This window comes from Urocampus carinirostris, chromosome 7 (genome assembly GCF_059441175.1).
Source record: "Urocampus carinirostris isolate Australia breed hairy pipefish chromosome 7, RoL_Ucar_1.0, whole genome shotgun sequence".
NCBI lineage: Eukaryota > Metazoa > Chordata > Actinopteri > Syngnathiformes > Syngnathidae > Urocampus > Urocampus carinirostris.
The window spans coordinates 37,165,544-37,190,773 of NC_142355.1; the positions used below are offsets into that span (position 1 = coordinate 37,165,544).

Below are 25,230 nucleotides of genomic sequence, written 5' to 3' on the forward strand. Positions count from 1 at the left end.
TTGTATGTTTGTTGATTTTAGGACACGGGCTCTGGCATTATTCTCTTTTCATAATTTTTATCAAATCATCAAAAATAAATGTGCTGAAGACTAAGCTTTTGTCTGGGGTGTGGGTTTAGCAATTTAGTCAATTTGTCTCATAATATATGGTGTAGCTCTTTCCCAAGATAAAATTAATATATTTCGCTTTTATGGCTCTTAGAGTCAAAAAGGTTCCCGACCCCTGCTATATACTATATATATACTATACCCTTTTCGCCGCTCTGAAAACACAATACTGCAAAGAACTACACAGTGTCCGGCTGCAATCAGAGCAAACTATCAAATCAGAGTCATAAGAGCAAAGAAAACGTAATGATTAGAATTGTTATTTCTGAAAAATATGTTTTATGTATATTTCCAGGTTTTGTAGCATTTTCATTTTTCTACTTTTGACAGGAGATATATTAAGGAGAGCAAAATCTTTTGGGATATTTAAGTTTTTTCATATATACATTGACATAGGAGCAAAGGAATTTGAATGTTATTTTAATGTTAAGTTGTTTAAGTTAAGTTGTATAATTTAACAAGCTATTTTTATTTAGAGCAAAATAATAAATACTGTAAGTATTTTAAGGTTTACATTTAATATTCTTGTCTGTTTTTATTCGTATTTATGTTCCAAAAACATTCAGTTTAAGTGTGTTCAATAAATGTTTATCCTGGTTGGCCCGCAACCTTAAGTGTGTTTTGAATTTTGGCCCCTTGTGCGATTGAGTTTGACCTCCCTGACTTAGTATATGTCATTGAACCTATCTGGGTCTGGTTTGAGTTTTACTCTGCAGTGTTTTGTCAGTAAAATACATTTTTAGGTAGATTTTCGATCAGGGAATGGTGTCATAATAGTCTGTAGTCTGGGCAGCTCATTGGGACTCCCCGTGATTAAGGGCCAAACAAATGAACAGGACTCGACTGGACCAAGGACCCTTAAGGGATCCGTGAACTGTGAACCGTGATATGAGTTTATAGTGAGGGTTTTAATTTGGGACACTTCTTATTCTGCCATAAATCAATGCGATGCTTGAAAATTGAATCAATCAATCCGACTTTCGGCGCGGCTTTAACCTTTCGAGATTTTCACTTTGTAAAAGTTCAGCAACCTTTCAGGGAAAATGCGTTCCGGCCTAAAAAAAAAACACGCTGTCCCATTTCTGCCCAATGTGGCGGCAATCAAAGCTGAGTCAGCCAATCAGAAGGACTCACCTACTGGCGCAAAACAAAAGCCACAAAGTGAGTCACCATATCACAAAGGAGTCAATGAGATAAGGGGAAGAACGTCCTGGAATTTGGCGAGACGCGTGTCTTTGATGTCATAGAGGCCAAAAGAGACACCTAAGGGACACTTTTGTGACACCGTCGGGACACTTTGGGTTTTTAAGGCTTTGCGAAACGTCTAACCGGGCAGAATTGACATTTTTGGACTCGTGCCAAGACGTCAATCACCAGGTAAGTGAGACAAAAATTTTGGGCTTTTTTTAAGATTTGAAACTGAACCTGAAGTGTCAAGATACTTTTTAGAATTAGAATGCTACCAGTTGCCTATGCATTTCTGAAGCAAATGATGTTATTACTCTGTTACTACATCTAAGTTGAGTTTATCACGACTTAAATAGGTGCCTAAAACCACTAGAACTTGCCATTTAGAAATCAAATTCCAGAGGAAATGACAATGACCCATCACAGCTGAAGGGCTACCAGTTATATATGCATTTCTGAAGCAAATTATATTATTACTCTGTTATTCCTACGTCTTTGAGTTGTATTCATCGTCGTGATGAATAAATTCAAATAGGCGCCTTAAATCACTAGAACATGACATTTAGAAATCAAATTTTCGAGGACATGACAATGACCCATCACAGCTGAAGGGCTACCAGTTGCCGATGCATTTCTGAAGCAAATTATGTTATTACTTTTTTATTACAAGGTCTTTCAGTTGTTTATTACAACTCAAATAGGCGCCTTAAACCACTAGAACATGCCATTTAGAAATCAAATTTCCGAGGAAATGACAATGACCTAGCACAGCTGAAGGGCTACCAGTTGCCGATGCATTTCTGAAGCAAATTATGTTATTACTTTCTTATTACAAGGTCGTTCAGTTGTTTATTACAACTCAAATAGGCGCCTTAAACCACTAGAACATGCCATTTAGAAATCTAATTTCCGAGGAAATGACAATGACCCATCACAGCTGAAGGGCTACCAGTTGCCTATGCATTTCTGAAGCAAATTATGTTAGGACAAAAATGTAATTCGAAGAAATGCTGGAAATGGGTTACAAAGTAACCTTAAAAGCAGGGAACAATATATTAAAGAGGGACATTATTGCCCAAACAATCTCAAAATTTCATATGAGGTTCCACAGGGATCTATGGTGGGCCCATAAACAATATTATTTGCTATATTTAAATTAATCAAAAAAATGGATGGCTTTAAACAAATGACCATGAATGCAAATAAGACCAAAGTATTGTTTTTTTTGACAATTTTAACCGAAACCTCGAATGACCTATTTTAAATGACGATGCCCCAATTGACAATGGGAGTGGAAATAAATTCCTGGGGGTCAGAATCGATCACAAAATGTCTCAGAAGCGCCACAAGAAGCCAAATCTCCAAAATCCTCGCGCAGTTATGAACAAAATAAGACCGTTCCTTGATAAGGACGCACATAGTACTTTGTACTGCACTTTGGTCCTTTCGTACTAGTTGTTGCGTATTATTCACAGGAGCTGTTTTTGCGGTCCAAGTTGCTCAAATTTCAGGACGTTGTCAAAGAGAATACAGAGGTAATCTTATTTCAAGCTTTGAACAAAATCCATTTACGGAAAAAGTTTAAAATTCAAGAAAGGGCTCGTCGTTTGAGGAGCTTAGGAGAATCCAAAACAGCCTAGAATTGGAATGACGCAAAACGTTTTTTGTGTGTCGGTACGTGCCGTGAACAGTTGGAGTTTACACTGTAAGCGGTACTGGCCCGCACCTTCACGGGCCCCTAAGCGAAATAAGATTTAGATCCCCCTATTGATCATTTGCATCCATGCTGGAACGTATTCCGTGTTCTACCCTAGGGGAGGGCAACCGTTTGGAGTCGGGGGCCGCACGTGATACGCTATACTTCTTTTGAAATCGATTCGTTTTGTCAAATTGGTTAGAGCAAAATAGTATATTAGTAAATTTGTGAGGTGGTTGAGTGGGGTAGCGGGTGGATGCAAACTCAGAGCTACTGGATACCAAGAATTTTTGATAGTTTACTACACCAGTTTAAAGCAAAATGCGAAATAAGCATTTTAGATGAAACTTACAAAACTCCCCTCCCCCAAAATGTTTTTCACAGCAAATATGTACAACAAAGTACATGTTATCTTATGATCAATGTTCCCTCTAAGCTGCGCGCGTGCGCAATCGCGCACTGCCCGCACATTCTCAGCGCACAAGAAAATCTATCCAACGCAATGTTCCCTCTAAGCTGCGTGTGTGCACAATTGTGCACTACCCAAAGCTTTTCCGCGCACAAGAAAATCTAGCCAGCTCCCAAAAATCAGGGCTCGAAATTGCTAATTAAGAAGCGTATTAAGTCAAAGTTACAGTGCATGAAGGTAAAAATACACGGGTTTCCCTGACGCTGTGTTCTAAATGCGGCATTTTGATGTCAATGTCGAAGTAGAACGTTGAGTAAAGTCAGTAGAGTTTTTCTTCGGCTCGGCTCACTAAAAAGAACCGGCTCTTTCGGGTCCCAAACGGCTCTTCAGGTTGTTTTTACTTCTTTAATCCTTACACGACCAAATATTATGTAAAATTGTGCACAAAATGACTTAAAGGGGGGGAATAGAACAAAAAAGAAAAAAATACCAAAATGAAAAAGTAGTGAAAAGCTGAGAAAAAAAAACGAAACAAAAAGAGAGAAAAAGAGCAGAAAAAATTCAGAAAAAAAGCCAGAAGAAAAGAAAGAAGCAAATAAAGGGAAAAAGGGTAATAGAGAACAAAAAAGCAAGATAAAAGTAACAGCTAGGATATTTTTTTAAAATGAATTTTAAAAAAGGTGAATAAACAGGGAAATAGAGGAAAAAGTTTGTGTTGCATTCAAATAATTTCCAATTATATCAAGTTAATCTTATTGCCAACATAGTACTTCCACTAAAAAATGTAATTAAATACAGTTGTGTATCGTGCATCCGACTAAATAAGCCCCCAAAAATGTTAGTATTATGCGACAAAAGATACCAGGAATAAAAGAAATGGAAATCTTGTAAAAGAATTGTAAAAACAAAAGACGTTTGTAGTACCTGCAACCTTTGCAATCGTACATGAGTCAATTCATTCAAAAGTGAACAATAATTTTACATTGCCGGAAACTCTGCAAAATGTAACGTGATGTCAAGTTTTGGACATGTTTGATAATGATTTAGTTGCCACACTTGGGATTGCTGTTGCTCACTGTTGTTTCAAGTGTTGCTCCCTGACTTTGTGTGAACGCTCAGACCCGTGGAAAATTAGAGGGAACATTGCTTATGATCGCTCCTTTGTTGCTTGCTGAAAAAGATGAGTTTCATCAAATTGGTTTGGAAACTATCACAATTAGAGGAAAATAGTATATTGGGTCCCTGTTTTAAGCACTTCATTTGATATATAGTTTTGAAGTATTAATGTATGTTCCTTTTAGTATTTCTGAAGTCAGATTTTTATTGAAGTTCTGTAGTTTTGTTTTGTAATGTAGTATTTCCATAGTAGTATTTTTTTTAGAATTTCTGTCATACTTTTGTTTTATATCTAATATTTTTGTATTTTTGTATCATTACAGTAGTTTTATGATCATAGTATTTTTGTAGTATTACTCTAGTATTATTGTTTTTATATTCTTTGTACTATCTCAGTTTGTTGTATATTTGTAGTGTTTTTGTAGTAGTGTTACTGTAATTTTATTGTTGTAGTATTTTAGTGATATTTGCATAAAGGTATTTTTGAGGTATTGCTATAGGTATGATTTGCAGTATTTCTGTAGTAAACCTATTGTAGTCATATTTTTTTTACATCATATTATGCATTGATATTTTTTTTGTATTTTCGTACAAGTATAATTGTTGTATTTCCAAAGCAATATTTTGTAGAATTTTTGTAGTATTTCCAAAGTAGTATTTTTGTCATATTTTTTAGTATTTTTGTAATATTAATTAAGTTTTTTTTCAGATTTTTATTGAAGTTCTGTTGTATTTTGTTGTGTTACAGTAGTTTATTTTTGTACTATTTTTGGAGTATTTCTGAAGTATTCTTAATGTAGTATTTCCATAGTAGTTTTTTTTAGTATTTGTCGTACTTTTGTTGTGTATCAAATATTTTTGTATTATTTTTGTATAATTAAAGTAGTTTTATGATGATAGTACTTTTTTAGTTTTACTGTATTTTTTTTGTAGCATCTCTCTTGTATTTTGTAGTATTTCCACATTGGAACTTTTGTTGGATATCCGTAGTACTTCTGCAGTATTTTTGTAGTACTGTGTTACTGTAGTTTTATTGTTGTTGTATTTTAGTGATATTTCCACACAAGTATTTTTGAGGTATCGCTACAGGTATAATTTGCAGTACTTCTGTAGTAAACCTCCTGTAGTAGTATATTTTATATGTAATAGTACTATGCATTGGTATTTTTTTAGTACTTTAGTAGAAGTATAATTGTTGTATTTCCAAAGCAGTATTTTGTAGATTTTTTTAGTACTTCCATAGTAGTATTTATGTCATATTTCTTTAGTATTCTTGTAATATTACAGTATTTTCTTAGTGTTTTTGTGGTAAATCATTCTGTAGTAGTATTTTGTAATATAGTATTTTTGTAGTAATGCTAAACTATTTTTTTATTTTCAGAAGGAAAGCAAAATAATATGAGGTTTCTGGTTTCAATCACTATATTTTATATACATATATGTATATATGTATATATAATATATATGAATACATATATATACATATACATTTTTTTATATATTATATATACTGGACTGTCTCAGAAAATTAGAATATTGTGATAAAGTTCTTTATTTTCTGTAATGCAATTAAAAAAACAAAAATGTCATACATTCTGGATTCATTACACATCAACTGAGCTATTTCAAGCCTTTTATTATTTGAATATTGCTGATTTTGGCTTACAGCTGAAAAAAACTCAAAAATCCTATCTCAAAATATTAGAATACTTCCTCAGACCAAGTAAAAAAATAATTTTATTACAGCAAAACTAAATCAAACATTTGAAAATGTCCATTGATGCACTCAGTACTTGGTTGGGAATCCTTTTGCACGGATTACTGCATCAATCCGGCGTGGCATGGAGGCAATCAGCCTGTGGCATTGCTGAGGTGTTATTGATGCCCAGGATGCTTCGATAGCGGCCTTCAGCTCATTTGCATTTGTAGGTCTGGTGTCTTTCATCTTCTTCTTAACTATACCCCACAAATTCTCGATGGGGTTCAGGTCAGGGGAATTAGCAGGCCAATCAAGGACAGTGATGCCATGGTCAGTGCACCAGTTACTGGTGGTTTTGGCACTGTGGGCAGGTGCCAGATCATGCTGGAAAATGAAATCCTCATCTCCATAGAGCTTTTCAGCAGATGGAAGCATGTAGTGGTCTAAAATCTCTTGGTACACAGTTGCATTTACTCTGGACTTGATGAAACACAGTGGACCAACACCAGCAGCTGACATGGCTCCCCAAACCATTGCTGACTGTGGGAACTTCACACTGGATTTCAAGCAACTTGGATTTTGCTCCTCTCCAGCCTTTCTCCAGACTCTGGCGCCTTGACTTCCAAATGAAATGCAAAACTTGCTTTCGTCTGAAAAGAGGACTTTGGACCACTCTGCAACTGTCCAGTGCTTCTTCTCCATAGCCCAAGTCAGACGCTTCTTCCGTTGTCTTGAGTTCAGAAGTGGCTTGACCATGAGAATACGGCTATTGTAGCCCATTTCCCGGACACGTCTGTGAACTGTGGCTTTTGATATCTGGACTCCAGCTTCAGCCCACTGTCTTTGAAGCTCCCCCAAATTCTGGAAGCGGCTCTTCTTCACAATTTTGTTAAGGCTGCGGTCATCTCTCTTGGTTGTGCAGCGTTTCCGGCCACATTTTTCCCTTCCAACAGACTTTTTGTGGATATGCTTTGAAACTGCACTCTGTGAACAGCCTGCTCTTTGAGAAATTTATTTTTGTGTCTTACCCTCCTGATGGAGGGTATCAATGATGGTCCTCTGGACAGCAGTCAGATCAGCAGTCCTTCCCATACTTGTGATTTAGTTTACTGAACCAAGCTGAGTCTTTTTAAGGCTCAGGAAACCTCGCAAGGTGTTTCGAGTTAATTAGATGATTCAGGTGATTAGTTGAATAGCCTACTTGTATACTTTTTCATGATATTCTAATATTTTGAGATAGGATTTTTGAGTTTTCTTAAGCTGTAAGCCAAATTCAGCAATATTAAAATAATAAAAGGCTTGAAATAGTTCAGTTGATGTGTAATGAATCCAGAATGTATGACATTTTTGTTTTTTTAATTGCATTACAGAAAATAAAGAACTTTATCACAATATTCTAATTTTCTGAGACAGTCCAGTAAATATATATATATATATATATATATATATATATATATATATATATATATATATATCTCATCTCATCTCATTAGCCATACCGCTTATCCTCATTAGGGTCGCGGGGGGGCTGGAGCCCATCCCAGCCATCTCCAGGCAGTGGGCAGGGGACACCCTGAACTGGTTGCCAGCCAGTCACAGGGCACACAGGGACAGACAGCTCATTCGCTCATTCACACCTAGGGACAATTTAGACCGGCCAATTCTCCTGAAATGCATGTTTTTGGAATGTGGGAGGAAACCGGAGTGCCCGGGGGAAACCCACGCAAGCACGGGGAGAACATACAAACTCCGCACAGGAAGTCTGGAGCTGGATTTGAACCCACGACAGGTTCCCGAGACATGAACTTTGCCGCACAAGCGCTAACCACTGCGCCGCCGTGCTGCCCTTATATATATATATATATAATTATATATATAATTATATATATATATATATATATATATATATATATATATATATATATATATATATATATATATATAATATATATATATATAGAATATATATATAGAATATATATATATAGAATATATAGTATATATATATATATATATATATATATATATATATATATATATATATATATATATATATTATATAGAATATATAGAATATATAAATACATATATAAATAAATGTATATTATATATTTGAACTTTTTAAATTGTGTGAATGCCACTCAATATATTGTATTTATTTAGTGTTTTTTGTTATTATTTTTTAATAAAAATAACATAATTCATATTTACATTTATATTTCTATATTTTTTTAGATTTTCCACATTTTGCCACTTCAAACAGTTTTTGTCATGCTTTTTAGAATTTAACCTCTTATTTTTACTGAATACACACACGATCGGATTACCGTCATATCAAATACTTTTAAAAGTACTTTTTTTGCTCTTGCATTTGAATTTTAGTTGAAAAATGATCGGAATTCATTCATTGCTGTCATTTAGAAATAATGACAAAATTCAAATGTTTTCCCTTTCTTTTAGGAGGAGGTTATGGGACATTACGTGAAATTAGGAATAATAGTCATTATTTTAATTATATTAATGAATGTAAATAAAGACCTGTAAAGCCTAGAAGATGAATTTGCGGGCGTGGCTCCCGACCGCAGCTCGATTTCTTTGCAACTCTTCTATTTCGACGTGCCCGGACACACGCCGCATCTCCCTTTTTCTGGGGGCCCCGTCTTGGATCTCGTCTTTTCTGGGGACCCCGTCTAGCATCTTTTGTTTCTGGGGGCCCGGTGAGATTTGGGGTCCAAGTGCCAGTATCTGGAATTGCCGGCCGCTAAAAAGCAGGTTAGTGAGGCTTCGTCTTCTAATATACAAGCTCTGATTTGTTTCCCCAAACATCTAAAGGCCCAGTGTGTAGTACACAGCAACCTCCAGTCGAGTAAAATTTAGAAATTTTATGACACAACTTGACAAAGCTAACATATATGGCCACCGTTTTGCTACTAATAGTCTTGGCAGCGAGGGGTCGCGGGTTCGATTCTAGACTCCTTTGGGTTAAATGTCAAAGTGTCCTTAGGCAAGACACTGAACCCCAAATGCCCCCAATAATGGCTGTCGCCGCTATCGGTGTGTGAGTGTGTGTGTGAAGGGGTAAGTGTGAAGTACATTGTAAAGCGCTTTGGTAGGTCTTATGACTTGAAACGCGTTGTATAAATGCAGACAATTTACAGATGCCTGAGACCGTTTTCTGAAGCTAGCTTGTCCAAGTGGGGCTTTATTTAGCACTTACTTTTTTCCTATGTTTCCTTCTCCAGCCACATAATGTTATCTACATGGCTGCAGGCTATGGCTTGCCACTATTGTTATCATAAGCATCTTTTGCTTCGTCCATCATCACCTGCCTTCCACATCTGAAGAAGAAAGGAAGAAAGACAGAATAGAGAGCGAGAAAGAGAAAAAGAGAAAGTGAAAAAGAGAAAGTAATATAGCTCTAGGGCAGCACGGCAGCGCAGTGGTTAGCGCATGTGCGGCACAGTTCATGTCTTTGGAACCTCCTGCGTGGGTTCGTCTTATTTCACATTTTTACAAAATGACTTCTTAGAACAAACCTCCTGTGTGGAGTTTGCATGTTCTCCCCGTGCTTGCGTGGGTTTCCTCCGGGCACTCCGGTTTCCTCCCACATTCCAAAAACATGCATTTCAGGTGAATTGGTCGATCCAAATTGTCCCTAGGTGTAAATGAGCGAGTGAGTTGTCTGTCCCCGTGTGCCCTGCGATTGGCTGGCAACCAGTTCAGGGTGTCCCCTGCCTACTGCCCGATGATTGCTGGGATGGGCTCCAGCACCCCCGCGACCCTACTGAGGATAAGCGGTGTAGCTAATGAGATGAGATGAGAATATAGCTCCAGTTGTTATGCCAGTGGAAACTGGTTTATTTTAAAACACAGCTCATTTTGCTTTCAGGGGTCCAGATGAAAAACCCTTAGCGGGCCTGATCCGCTCCACGGGCCGCATATAGGACACCTGCGCCTCAGAAGTTTTCCTTGCTTTAATCGACTCCCCATTTTTAATAATCTCTCGATCGTCAATCATTACAGCTATGCAACCTAGCAATTTGTGTGCCTCCTTCATATTTCTTGATCTTTGCAAGTTTCGGTTCCACGGTTGTTTTTGCTTCTCCCTTTAGCATCAAGACCTTCGACCCATGGCGAATTAATATGGTATTGTATCGCCGCGAATACAACGCTCAATTCAATCTGAAGACAAAAAGCGAAAAGAAAAAAAAATCTGCCTGCATCAACAGACGAGTCACTGTGTTTAGTTTTTTCTCCTCGCCTTTGATTTTGCTCTTTGATAGCGCTTGGCAGCCGTTGAATAAAAAGGAGGCAGTAAACATTGCATTGCCGATATACGACTTGGCCCCGAGTCACCGGGCGCGTTTTCTTAAGGCGAAATGGGAGCATCCAGAAATGCGTCGGCACAAGTTGGGAAGCTCTCGTAATTGCCCGGCGAGCTGGAAAGCTTTTCCGCAACTCGGTCACGGTGCCAATCCAAAAGGCACATTTCCACGATGGCCGCGAGAGTGTGAAAAGATTGCGGCGTGTACGCCAAAAAAATGCTGATATTTTGGATTCGGACTCTTATTTTCCCTACCCCTTTATCTTCCCTATTAATTACATTTTACAGCTAGCTCCTCTTTTGTGTCTAAATATAACAAAACCTCACGGATATACAGTAATACCTCGGTCAACGCGGTCAATGGGGACCAAAACCACCCGCGAAAAGTGAAAATCCGCAAAGTAGCGACGCCCCCTTCAAAAATGCTTTTTAAAAAAAAATATTGATTTTATTATTATTATTCTTTAGACCCGCGAACCTCTGAACCGGCAAACGTGGAACCACCTAGTAGCGAAGTCCCACTACACATATTACATAGGTCAGATATCGATAATTATAATAATAACAATAGCTACATATTTTATACACTAATCATCGTAGTACCTATCTATTAATCCCACTAGTCACTAAATATCATTGGGACACCAATAATAACAACAATAGCAATAATAAGAGCTGTGATATCATAATAGTAACAATAACATCAAGGTTTACTATAGTTGTAAACGGAGCATTCCCAATCTCTCGTATCACTCATATCCCATTTTCTTCAACTCTGTATTCTGCCGGTAATGTTTTTTTTGTATTTAAATATGAACACGTGAATCGTTGGACATTGTTTGATCTCGTCTTGTAAATTGTTCCAAAGGTTGACTCCACACACAGACACAGACATACTTTTCCTGGTGGTTCTCACCTTTGGGATTTTGAATTTACTACAGCCCTTTAAGTTATAACTTCCCTCTTTCCGAGCGAATCATTTTTGGATGTTTTCTGGCACTATGTTTTGGTTGACTTTAAATAGCAGTTGTAAAGTGAAAAATTTTACTAAATCATCCAATTTTAATCATTTGGACTGCAGGAATTAAATAAGAGTATGATCCCGATGTCCTACCCTGTGTATGGTTCATATCTAATTGCACGTTTTTGGAGGATTACTTTGGTTTTATTTAAATTTAAAGATCATTTATTTATACCCATCCATACTTTTAGGTTAATTTATGATTAATACAGGTTACTAAATCAGTATAATTATTTGAATAGAAAATGTTAGTGTCGACTGCAAATATTACAAATTTTAATAGGTTTAAAACATTAAAAATATCGATAATATATAGATTAAATAACTTTGGACCCAGGATAGAACCCTGTGGTACTCCACAACAGATGTCCAAATATTCAGATGAAAACTCTCCCATTTTTACATATTGCTTCCTCCCCGTCAAATACCTTTGAATCCATTGCAAAGCCACGCCCCTGATGCTATATGGCTGTTTACTTCTCACAGTCTTTCTACTTCACTGATTTGCATAGTGCATTCTGATTGTCTAGTGTCTCGCTGTGCACTAGTTGCAGTGCCATTTAATATGTAAAATAGACCAACAGGATATGATTCCAAACACTCCGTATCCCAAATAAAAACATGAAAATAACAAAATAATTGTGTAGTAAGTCCTAGTTACATGTAATACATTTGTAGACGATTTCTTAACATCTGTAAATATTATGATTCCCATGTTTTTCATAACAAATGCAGTTTATTTTTGTCATTACATAGTTTGTTGCTGCACTGAATAGTCGATATTCAGAATATTCTAATCTGAGTTGCTTGACATTAAACTTGCTTAGTATACAAAAGTCAAAAGTTTAAATAAGTTACAAAACACAGCGACATCTTGTGGTAGAATGAAAAATAAATAAATCTAGGTTTCTAACGTACATGTATCTGTAGTCTGTGAGGCACATTTACAAATAAACATGACCTGACTTGACTCACGTGTGACATGACTTGAGCTGGTACAGTGAAGTGCCTGGGTGGATGCAGACTGGGTAATAATTATATCTTGGAATTTCTTAATACCAAGCTTCATTTCAATGGTTACTGTGTTTTATAGATATAGATAGATAGATAGATAGATAGATAGATAGATAGATAGATAGATAGATAGAATAGAATAGAATAGAATAGAATAGAATAGAATAGAATAGAATAGAATAGAATAGAATAGAATAGATACTTTATTCATCCCCAAAAGGAAATTCACACTTCCAGCAGTATCCTTGTGTTGAAAATAAAATCATGATAAAATGAAAAATAGAATGTGTCACAATAGTCTGTAATAATAGTTTGCAATAGTCCTTGATCTGTGCAGCCCCTCGAGACTCCTGCGATCAAGGGCTATACAAACAAGCATGACTTGACTGACTTGAATACATAAATACCCAATATAACGTATTGATGAATGAATGAATGAATGAAAACTTTATTTCGAACATTAAAATAAAACAGGACAAAATCAATGAGTCAACAACAAAATAATGTTACATAACATGTTCAAAAAGTGGTAGTCAGAAGCAGATGCTTATTTTCCCTACCCATTTATCTTCCCTATTAATTACATTTTACAAATCCTCTTTTCCTTTTATGTCTAATACAACAAAATCTCATAATAATAATAATAATAATAATTTCCTTTGTATTGTCTTTCTTTGTAACAATGTACACAGAACGAAATGTCGATACACCTGACCCGTTGTAGCGGGTCGATGCAGCCGCAGCCAGAGGGCGCCGCCATTATACCAATTAGGTATGTCTCGGTCGAGGCGCGAACCAGCGACCTCCCAGTCTCAAAGCGGGCACACTACCATCTAGGCTACTGAGCTGGTATCATGAATATACTTATTACATAGGTCAGATATAAATAATTATAATAATTATAATAATCACATATTTTATACACTAATCTTCGTAATACCCATCCCTCAACGTCATAATGCCTTTAGTTACCAAAAATCACTGCGGCACCAATGATAATAACTACAATAAAAATAAAAATAATATTTCTAATAACAGTTCTGATATAATAATAGCAACAATTGATGATATGATATAGAGTATTTAAATAGTGCTGCATAAAATACACGCTGTAATAAAAATAGGGTAATATAAAAATGTGAGGGTGGGGTTTAATGTGGGCTTTTACTCCCCCGGGTGGAGTTAAAGAGCCTCTTGGCATGAAGAAGAAATGATCTCCTCAGTCTGTCCGCGGAACAAGACTGTGAAAGCAGTCTTTCGCTGAAGCTGCTCTTCTGTTTGGAGATGGTGCTGTGTAGTGGATGTAATGAATTGTCCTTGATTGACCGCAGCTTGTTCAGTGCCTGTCTCTCAGCTACTGTTGTCAGGCTGTCCAGCTCTGTGCCCACAACAGAGCCCGCTTTCCTCACCAGTTTATAAAGACCAGAAGCATCCTCCTTCTTGGTGCTGCCTCCCCAGCACGCTGCTGCATAGAAGAGGGCGCTCGCCACAACAGTCTCAGAACATTTGCCTTTTTGCAGATGTTGAAGGACGCCAGCCTTCTGAGGAAGTACAGTCGGCTTTGACCTTTACAGCATAGAGCTTCTGTGTTGGCAGTCCAGCTGCACACCCAGGTATTTGTATGTCTGGACAAATTCTACACATTCTCCTTTGATAGTTACAGGAACCAGGTGAGTTCTAGTTCTCCTGAAGTCCACCACCATCTCCCTGGTCTTGGTGGTGTTCATGTGCAGGTGGTTAGCGTCGCTCCATCGGACAAAGTCCTGGATCAATTTCCTGTACTCCACCTCCTGCCCACTTCTGATACATCCCACGATTGCAGTGTCATCAGCAAACATCTGCACGTGGCAGGACTCAGAGTTGTACTGAAAGAATACAGGGTGAATAGGACTGGAGAGAGCACTCCCGTGCTGCTGACCACAGTGTCCGATGTACAGCCCCCCTGTTTCACATACTGCGGTATGCCTGTCAAGTAGTCCGTAATCCATGCTACAAGGTGTGAGCTTACTCCCATCTGTCAGTTTACCACTAAATAGCAGAGGCTGTATGGTGTTGAAGGCACTGGAGAAGTCCAAAAATGTTATCCTCACAGCACCCTTGCCCCTGTCCAGATGAGAGAGGGATCGGTGTAGCATGTAGACTATACCATCCTCAACTCCCACCTTCTCCTGGTAGACAAATTGCAGAAGGTCGATGGCGTGGCGGACCTGTGGCCTCAGGTGGTGCAGCAGCAACCGCTTCATGTTCTTCATCACACGCATTAGTATCCAATTCGTTCATTGCTGATCAACCAATAGGTGAAAAGCTCAAGTAACTTGGAATTACATTTTGTTGTGACAAAATACGCAACAAAACAACAAAATATGGGACCAATATACGATAAAATATACAAATAATGCATGACAAAGAACACAGTTAATAAACGAGAAAATCTGCAAATAATTCACGATGAAAAACACAAACAAAATAAGGAAATAAATGAGAAAAACAAAATACAGGAGAAAACTTCTGACAAAATACACTAAAAGGCAACAAAATACGCGGCAAAAACACCACTAGTACGCAAAAAAATACAGGAAAAAAAACACATGACAAAATCAAAATAAATACTGAAATAAAAAACTTAAATAAAAGAATAAATCCTATTTGAGTCATATAATCAAGTATTACGTTATTTACGTTTGTTAATTAACTTATTGCAGGGCCACTCCTCCCCATGTCAGTTTTTTCTGGAACAATAAAGGAAGGGTTAACCATATAAATTTTGGCATCGAAAGTCAATGAAAACTTTTTTTTTGCACAGAGCTTAACGATGATTAACCCAGCGGCCGTCCTGGTCTTGACCTCCCTGGTCTCCGGTCTGGCTTTGCCGTGGACCCCGCCTCCGATCCAGGCGGACCACCCGTTTCTCTTCACGTGGAACGCCCCCACCGAGCTCTGCGAGCTGCGTTTCGGCCTCCCCCTGGATCTTTCCCACTTCCAGTTGGTGAGCAGCACCCTCAAGTCGGCCACCAACCAGAGCGTCTCCATCTTCTACACCGATCGCTTCGGGATCGTACCCTATGTGGACGAAGACACGGGCGAGTTTGTGGACGAGGGGCTGCCTCAATTGGTGGACCTCAAAGAGCACCACGAATTGGCCGAGGACGACATTGAGTACTACATCCCGCAGGTAAGAGCGTCCCTTATGCCTTGTGGGTAATAAAGCCCAACCCAGACCGAGCCCTGCCGATTCCCTGCCGAGGATCTAGTGCGGCACTTTAAGAGAGAGAGAGGCAGAGGCAGGCAGAGAGACAAAGCATAGTTTTTTTTTTTTTAAAGATTTTTTTAAATAAATGGTTGTTGTTGTTTTTTCTATTTGTTTAGTACCTGCACGTTGTTTTAGTATACATTTTTGGAATAAGTCAACTAGAGACCCGGACAATTAAATTCAATGATTGACATTTTAGGCCTGCCCCTGCCCGTGATTCAGGTTGGGGCAGACTCGGACCTCTGATTTCTGTGTCTGCAGAGGTTACATCAACCGGCAATTTTCAATCATTGAATTTTTTTTTAAGAGTTGACAGGACAATTTGAAGGTCGGCTGTCATTTAGAGGGGTTAAAAATTGGGTTCATAAAACCACATCAGCACTTGGAGAGAGGGAGAGGCAGGCAGACAAAAAATACTAATTATTTTTTGTCTTTTCAACAAATACGTTTTTTAAGTTTAGTCTCCACACATTGTTTAAGCATTAATTTTTCTAAAGCTATTTTTAAGGCCGTCCATCATTTTGAAAAAAGAAATGGGCCCTAAAACTACACATCAGTTCGTCCTTAAAATGAAGAGTGGCACTATGAGAGATAGAGATAGAGAGAGAGAGAGAGAGAGAGAGAGAGAGAGAGGTAAGGAGACATAAAAAAAGGCAGCGAGAGGGAAGCCCGTGCCGACCCGAACGTAATGATTGACATTTTAAGCCTGAAATTCGGGTTGGGCTCTGGCTCATGATGTTACCTGTGCTGCATCCCCCCAGGACGGGCCGGGCCTGGCGGTGCTGGACCTGGAGGAGTGGCGCCCCCAGTGGGTTCGAAACTGGGGCAGCAAGGACATCTACCGGCAGGTGTCGGTAGAGCGGGTCTTGGCCAGGAACCCCAACATGTCGGAAGAAGAGGCCGAAGATCGGGCCAAGATGTTGTTCGAGCGAGCCGCTAAACGTTATTTTCTGCGCTCTCTGCTGATCGGGAAGCGCCTCAGACCCAAAAGGCTTTGGGGGTACTACCTGTACCCCGACTGTTACAACTACGACTATAACCAGGTGGGTGTCCCAGTCTGAGGTCCAGGTGTTTTGATCCTGACACTGTTGTTGTTCAGTATACCTCGGGGTACAACAATATTTTCTGAGGCAGGGGTTGTAAAGTGAAATTGCCTCATAGCGGGGGATAAAAACCTGTGCTTGTTAGCTAATGCCTTAAGAACCCCTAGTACCCCAGGTAAAAAAAAACGTTCAAATAAAGCAATGGTATTCAAAAGGTTTCAGAACATCAAACCCATTTTGTTATCACACAGAGAGAACCCAAAGAAATACAAATTGCAGTTTTCAAACGTTTATTCCATTTATTAGGGCACCCCCCAAAAAATCAAAACCTATATGGGCCTAAGTGAAAAATCAATTAGTCCGGAAAAAGTCACAAAGCTATTTCCAAGACTATAAGACTCCAGGCGAACCACTGTCATTGCCATTGTCCAAGGATTGGCAGGCCTCACTGGCCACAGTTTATGCCAGCGTTCCCGACTAAACTATAAGATAGACACTGGCTAAAAATGCCATCCCTGGGAGTGTACCCAGGCAAAAACCACTGAGTCTTAAGTATGCCAAAAAGCATCTTGATAATACTCAAAACTTTTGGGCTAAGATTCTTTAGACTGTAGAGTCAAAAATGGAACTGTTACATAGGGTGTAAAAATGGCAGTGCATTTGAGAAAAGGAACATGGTGCCAACGTTAAGCATGGTGGTGATAGTGTGATGGTCCGGGGCTGCTTTGCTGCCTCAGGACCAGGACAACTTGCTGTGGTTGACTAAATAATCCATCCAGAAGATCCTGAAGGAGAATGTCAGTTTGTGCCCTCAAACTCGAGTGGTCTTAGATCATGCACCAAGACAACAATTCAAAACACGCAAGCAAGTCCACCTCTGACTCCAAAAACAAAACAAGATGAAGGTTCTGAAGTGGCCTAGTCAAAGTCCGGTTTTGAATCCAATTGAGATGCTGTGGTGTGACCTTAAACGGGCAGGCAAAGCTAGATGGGATTGCAAAGAAGAATGGGCCAAAGCGTAGTGAAAGACTCATTAGCAATCATCGTAAACGTTTGACTTCTGTTATCGCTGCTAAAAGTGGCCCAACTCGCTATTAGGTTCAGGGGGCAATGGTTTCTTCACATAGGGCCAGATTGGTTTGGATTGTCTTGCACCTTAATAAATGGAATCAAGATTTGAAAAGTGACAAAAAACACAGAAATCAGGCAACTACTTTTTCACTACATTGTAACTCTACCGCACCATGCACAAGGACGGTTCGATCTCTCGATCTGCGTTCTCAATTTTGGTTGTGCACCCTCCCGACCAGGACATGCAAAATTTCAACGGCGAGTGCCCGGACATCGAGCGGGAGCGCAACGACGGGCTCTCCTGGCTTTGGAGCGAGTCGACGGCCCTCTACCCATCCATCTACCTGGAGGTGGCGCTCAAGGACTCGATCCAAGCACGGAGCTTCGTCCGCCATCGCCTGAGAGAAGCCATGCGGACCTCAGCGCTCCCCAACGCTTCCTTCTCCATTCCAGTCTACCCGTACATCAGACCCGTCTACAAGGACTCCAAGGACGAATACTTGTCTGAGGTCAAGAGACCGAAAAGACGACATCCCGGTAAGGTCTTTCCTCATTGGTCCTTTGGTTTCAGATGGACCTTGTGAGCACCATCGGGGAGGCGGCTGCCCTCGGAGCTGCCGGCATCGTTTCTTGGGGGGACATGAACGTCACCGAAAGCGAGGTAAGAAGAAACCGCGCTTTGTTTCGAGCTGAAGAGTCAACCCCAGGATACAGCGACCCCGCCTTCTGACGTTTTCACTTTACAGGAGGGAAAGGGATGGGGTTTTTTTTTTACCCCTCTTTATGACATTTTCCCTACTACATTACAACCAATTATTTTGCATGCCCAAAAGGTAAAATCAATACAGTTCTGGTCTGCTATTGGCTTGCGTCACGGCTGAACTACCTCCCACAATGCCTTTTTCTCTCTTCATAGAGTTCAGAATTTTAAGACTTTGTAAATACTTGGCAAGTTGGCAATACGATACTGTATTCTTTGGATAGGAGAACAGCCCAGTTTCTTCCCTTTTCTCTTTTTAGAAGTATTAAAGTTTGCTTTTTCCCTTTGTGCTTTGTTTTTGTTGCATTACACAATACAGCAACGTTCAGTTGTTAAATAATACACACTGTCCCTTTAACTTTAACATTAAGGAAGGTGCCTCAAACTATTATCCTGAGACCCCTGTTGTACACAGTCGCATGTGTGTGTATGAGAGCCAGCCCCTGATTGATCAGAGTTAAGCCCAGGAAAAATGATTGTTGATAGGTCCAAGGCTTGGCGTGATGCTAAAGGAAGACGTAAAATTATGATAACCTGGTAAGTGGAGGAATATCACCATAACCAATCCATAATCAGTATTATTGGTAAAAATAAGGAGGCGATTAAAGCAAGGAAATTCTTAGGGCATGAAAATCCTCGCAAGTGGAAATTTTAAAATCAGCTTTAGCTTTAATCTGCAGCCATCCCCCCCATACTCTGCATCCACCTGCTACACCATTGCACCAGCCCAAGTCGCGTCACAGCAACGATAAATTAAATGTATTTTTCTGCTACATTTATATTCATTTCAGACCTGACAAATATTAAAAATCGTGTAACAGAACGGATTAAGAGAATTTCCAAACTTGAAATTTTCTAGCAGTATTTAGGAGTTCCATTTCGGAGACCAAGGTAATTCTTAAACAATGACTATTTATTTAATGTGATGCTAAAAGGTAAAGCAAAAAATATTATAACCATGGAAACGAAGCTTGCAATTATCAATAAAAACAAGGCGCACGAATCGCTACCAGTAGCCTAGATGGTAAGGCGCCCGCTTTGAGACTGGGAGGTTCGGGTTCGCGCCCCGGCCGAGTCATTCCTAAGACTTAAAAAGTGGTCGGCGGCGCCCTCTCTTGGCTGCGGCTGCATCGGGTCAGGTGCAATCGACATTTCGTTCTGTGTACATTGTTACACAGAATGACAATACAAGGAAATTATTATTATATTATTATTATTATTAAGGAATATTGCTGTAACCAAACGACGATTGGGCCTATTTTTAAAAATAAGTTGGCCATTAGAGCAAGAAAATCTGCTAAGGGCCTGACAATCTTTACAGAATAACTAAATCTATTTTACATTTGCTGTCTCCACCCCCTCTGCATCCACCCGCTACTTCAATGTACCAGCTTAAGTCACGTCGAAAAAAATGTATCTTTATTTATAATGGTATTTCATCATCTCATACACCATTATAAGTAGTACAATACTATACAACATTTTGTGATTAAAATGTTTATATCTGGTATACCAGGAGTTCAGAATGCATTAGCATTAGCTTGGCATTACCATAGGTATCCATCGCCCACTTGACAGCCATTGCCACATGAAATGCCAACACAGATTAAATCCCACTATTGTCTCTTCTGGAGCAAACAATCAGATTTGGAAATGATTCATGCAAGTGACTTTAGTCCAGAACGAGGACTTTTAGCGCGGCACTTAGCAGGCCACCCGTCACATTTAATTACACACTAAGACGGTAAACAAGCTAAGTGCAGACAGGAAGCCTTGAGAGAGTAAAGAGAAGAACTCAAATGTTGCTTCTTAAAACACGCTCGTGTTGACAAAAGTGAGTTGAAGAGAAGCAAGTTGGAAGCGAAGGGTTGAGAAAGCAAACTCACAGAATTGAAGGACCCTTCTTTGGTCGACAAGTAACCAGCCCAGCAAACTAGGAAACTCGGTTGGTTATAAGTTGAAAGATAGGAGCTGAATTGAGTTGAGACGGGACAACCAGGGAAGAGTCCTGACGAGAGTACCAGGAATGGAGACGAGACAAGAGTACCTGGAATTGGGACTAGACGAGACTACAAAGAAAATGGACTAGACAAGACTACTAAGAAAGTGGACTAGATGAGACTACTTAGAAAGTGGACTAGACAACACAACCTGCAGGGGCTAGTCCGGATAACCAGAAGGGGCTAGGTGGAACAAATAGGATGGGCTAGATGAGACAATCAAGGAGGGGCTAGTCGAGACAACCAGGGAAGGGTCGTGACAAGAGTACCGGGAATGGAGACTAAGTAAGACAAGACTAGCTGAAACTGGGACTAGACGAGACTACTTATATTGGGGACTAGACAAGACAACATGCAAGGGGGTAGTCGGGGTAACCAGAAGGGGCTAGGTGGAACAAATGGGATGGGTGAGATGGGACAATTAATAAGGGGCTAGTCGAGACAACCAGGAAAGGGCAGGTCAACGGGACAACATCCGGGACGTGGTAAACGGGACAATTTGGAAGGGACTAGTCAGGACAACCAGGAAAGGTCTACCTGGACCAACCAGGGAGGGGCAGGACAGGATAACCAGAAGGGGCTAAATGGGACAACCGAGATGGGGTAGGTTTTAGATCAGGGGATGGTATAATAGTAATCTGTAGATCTCTATGAGACTTCTTGTGATTGAGGGCGTCACAAATAAACATGACTTGACTAGATGGGACCAACCGAAAGGGGCTGGCTGGACAAACAAGGAAGGAGATAAACAGGACAACCAGGATGGTGCTTGACAGGACAAATGAGACAAGGGTTTCTCAATATCAAGAACTGTGTGTGGTCAAGTGAGCTTGTCAAGAACAGTTTTAGTAACAAAAGATCATTTCTTAGAATGTTCTTCCAAGGAATGTAAATGAGAACCACCTTGACCTGTCTGATGTTCCCATTCTATGGATATTTTTACAATCGATCCAAATTTGTGTCTTAGGACTCATGCTTCGACGCCCGGCGCCACCTAGAGGACGTGATGAACCCCTACATCCTCAACGTCTCCACGGCGACCAGGCTGTGCAGCGAAGCGCTGTGCCAGAGCCGAGGCCGTTGCGTCCGCAAGCGCTGGGACCAGGACGTGTACCTGCACCTGGACCGGCGCCGCTACCGCATCGGACGGCGCCACCGGCTGGGGGCGCTGACGGTGTTGGAGGGCGGCCTGTCCCAGGACGACGTGGACCGCTTCGACCAACATTTCGACTGCATATGCTACGATAGCCGGCCCTGCCGCTCGCCTAGCACCTTCAACGCCATCCAGGGGTTCCAACCCCAGGCCCGGAGCGGCTCGGACGGCCGTGGTCCGCTCCGCGGGTCGGTCCTGGTCCTGGTGGCTGCCGTGGCATGCCTGCTGCCACTCCCGAAAGGGGCTTCCTAAATACGGTCTCCGTCCACTTCTCCTTTAACACTTGAAATTTGGATTTGTGCCCGGGCCATTAATTTCAAAGCATATTTTGACAGTACTTAAACGTGTTTTTCCCCGGTTACACTTATCTACCGTAAATTCCGGACTATAGAGCGTACCTGATTATAAGCCGCACCCACCACATTTTAAGAGGATAACCGCTTTTGTACTTAAACAAGCCGCACCTGCGTATAAGCCGCATGCGCACATTAAAACATTTAAAACAATAACAAAATTAACCCAAACCCGACTTTGAGTCCCGCAATTGTAACTGAATTTTTTTTTTTTTTGGTTTGAACAAATTTATTGACACTAATAACAGAAAACAAACAATGTGAGGTTTGAGCAACCCCTCTCGACAATCTTAACAACAATCAAGCATATTCACAATTTTGTTATATCTGACAATATGATGTTTTAACAATTTTTCTGACATTTTCAACATCAATTAAGCAATTTCGTTACATCATATCCCAACAATATGAGTTATTATCGACACTTTTAACATACAATATGAGGTTTGAACTTAACAGCAGTTAACCAATGTGTAAAGGGCAATAGTATTGTGCAAGGGCATATCTCTGTCTTCTCAAATGGGATTCCATCCCACCCTCCCAAGCAGCATCCTCCAGTCCTCTGCCCGGGATGGGTCCTCTCCCTTCTTACTTCTACCTTCCACAACCAGGCCGTTGTTGCCGGGACCCCCACAGTGGAGCTCCGGTTCCCCCCTCCGGGTGGGTGTAGGCGATTCTTCTTTATGGCTGCATCCTAGGCTTGCCGCTCGCAGATTGTATGGTATCTGCAGCCATTCGGAGCACAGCCACGGGGGGGATCTGCCTGCACCTCCTTACCAGCAGGTTTCTGGAGGTCCAGATGGCGTCCTTGATGGCGGCGAGAGTGAGCCAGTCCCTGGCAAAGTCGTTCCGAGACCTCCTCGACCGACTCACTCCGTAAAGCACGTACTGTGCGTCAGGGACTTCCCCTGCTGGCAAGTCCGGGAATTTTCCTAGGTGGCCGGCCATTGCCCACAGGTCCTCGGCAGCGCTGCACTCACAAAAAAGGTGCCTCACCGACTCCTGGGCGCCACAGCCAGGTCGAGGGCACGTCAAAATCGCTGACATTCCTCTGTGGTGCATTACGGCTCTGACTGGGAGAACCTCATGAGCCACCATCCATGATAAGTCCCGTAGTCTGTTTGGGAGGGCAGGATGATTCACGTTGCTCCAAACCGTTGTAGGTTCGCCAAACGCAAGCCCCCGCACAGGACTCTGTTGCTCGCTCTTGCACAATAGCAATAAGGGCCCTGTGGTTTTGTAAAGTGTGACATTCTTGTGTTTCTAAATCAAATTTCTTTAAAAAGTCCCGAATAAAGAGATGTATTGGTGGCAAGTTAAAGGAAACTGGAATCAAATGATTGTTTGGTACAAGCTTTAGCTTCCGCAAGTACGAGCCCATCCAGAACCGGGTCATCGCTTGACTTTTCGGGTTGTTGGGTGGGCCCATAGCCTTTTGGAAGTGGAGGGAGACATATTTGCTTCCCAGGAAAAGCTGGCGGTCAGGCACTCCTTTCCCCCCTTTTTTCCTCTTTTTATCCTTTCCCACTTTGAGCCCCAGATAAAGTGAAAGATGGCTCGGTCCAGTTGTAGCAGCACGTTTCTTTTGGGCATAAAAACTAAACTGACTGATAAAAGCAGTAGGAGGATGATCGCTTTGATGATTAGGACCTTCCCCTCTATTGTCAAGTTTTCTTAGTGTCCAAAAAACAATTCTTTGCTTAACTTTCCTTGTCACATCGTCCCGGCTGGTCTCGCCTCCTCCATCCGCATTGAATTTTATCCCTAGAATTTTCTGGTCTGTCTTTAACACCGTCAGTGGGAGTCCTTCCTGTTCTGTCTCTGTCCACGGTCCATAGGGTTTTTTTGTAGAGGTTTATTGTTCTATATTCTTTATTAATGATCCATTATCGGTCAAATCATAATACACTACAAAGCCAAGAGGCAGACTGAATATGAAGTACACAGTCCAAAAGCAACAGCCGGCAAATTGAACGTAAAATGATACCGGTACTTAAAGATATGACGCAGACCTGCAGAGTCCGGGTCCCGTTGCAAATAATCCAAGGAAAAAAAATATATTTCCAAAGGTAAGGGTGGGAAAAATATACATCCACTATTGTCCGCTGCGTCCACAAACACGTCTCACCTTTACTCCACTTCCCATCAGCCCACGTTGTATTCGCCCCTTCTTTTTGATTCACCCGTGGAAAACAGAATAAGTCTCAAAAACAAATACATTACAAAAATATAGTTGCAAATACATATTATACATGGTTACACATATTTACAAAGAAAGACGGTACACCGAGTGAGTTTTCAAAGCTTTAATAATATTATAACTTTCATCCCAAACTGTGTCTGTGAAGGGTAGCAAAACGCTACTAGGAACACACTCGCAACTCAAGGAAACAGGTCTGTTAAAAAATAATACGGTATTTGCAAAAATCATGGTAAACAGTGCTCATTTTCCTCCTTATAACTGACGTCATTAAAGTTATGGGAAAGAGACTTTGTCGTATAGACTTCGTCCTACGCTCCTTTATTCAAAATCACGCTTGCAGCTCACTCGCATATATTCCACCAAATCTTACCTTTTGTACTCGAGCGTCGCTGGCGGCTGTTAGAAAAAAATACATAAATTGGCCGCATCACTGAATAAGCCGCAGGGTTGAACATTTGGGGAAAAAGTAGCAGCTTATAGTCTGGAATTTACGGTATCTATGGAGTCAACGTCGCTTTAATGGTTTGTCCCTGCTTACTATCTCATTTTAATGTCAAAGACAAATTAGCCTCAATGTAATAAAGTTTATTCTACCCAATCAACTGTTTCTTGCTCTTTTGTTCCCCAAACACATGTTTTGTTTAAGAGCAAGAGAAGCAACGGTTCTCACTTCTCAGTACCTCATTGAAAATTTACCTTTGTTGTAGTTTTTCCACAAGAGAGCGCCAGAGAAGCACCAGCAAGCAGACACTGGTCACAGGGGTTTCGATCTCAATTGAGTTGGGGGTCTTGGAAGCTAAGATCCGGGTCAGGTTGGGCTAA

General features: G+C 40.5%; 1 protein-coding gene across 4 annotated transcripts; it reads left to right on the forward strand.

Annotated features, from left to right (window-relative positions):
- Nucleotides 1-1,370: 1,370 nt before the first annotated feature.
- LOC148363231 (hyaluronidase sv-hya-like) lies at nt 1,371-25,006 on the forward strand. Of its 4 annotated transcripts, none has more exons than XM_088340837.1 (7): nt 1,433-1,485; nt 13,268-13,347; nt 15,379-15,747; nt 16,587-16,868; nt 18,179-18,448; nt 18,511-18,600; nt 21,667-25,006. In XM_088340837.1, the coding sequence occupies exons 3-7, from the start codon at nt 15,388-15,390 to the stop codon at nt 22,102-22,104; spliced, it is 1,440 nt and encodes a 479-aa protein (XP_088196963.1). In that variant the 5' UTR covers nt 1,433-1,485; nt 13,268-13,347; nt 15,379-15,387; the 3' UTR covers nt 22,105-25,006. The 4 variants fall into 4 exon arrangements, with proteins under 4 accessions (XP_088196961.1, XP_088196963.1, XP_088196962.1 ...); XM_088340836.1 differs by lacking the exon at nt 13,268-13,347 and adding an exon at nt 14,096-14,188 and having other exon boundaries at nt 1,436-1,485; XM_088340835.1 differs by lacking the exon at nt 13,268-13,347 and having other exon boundaries at nt 1,371-1,485.
- Nucleotides 25,007-25,230: the final 224 nt, after the last annotated feature.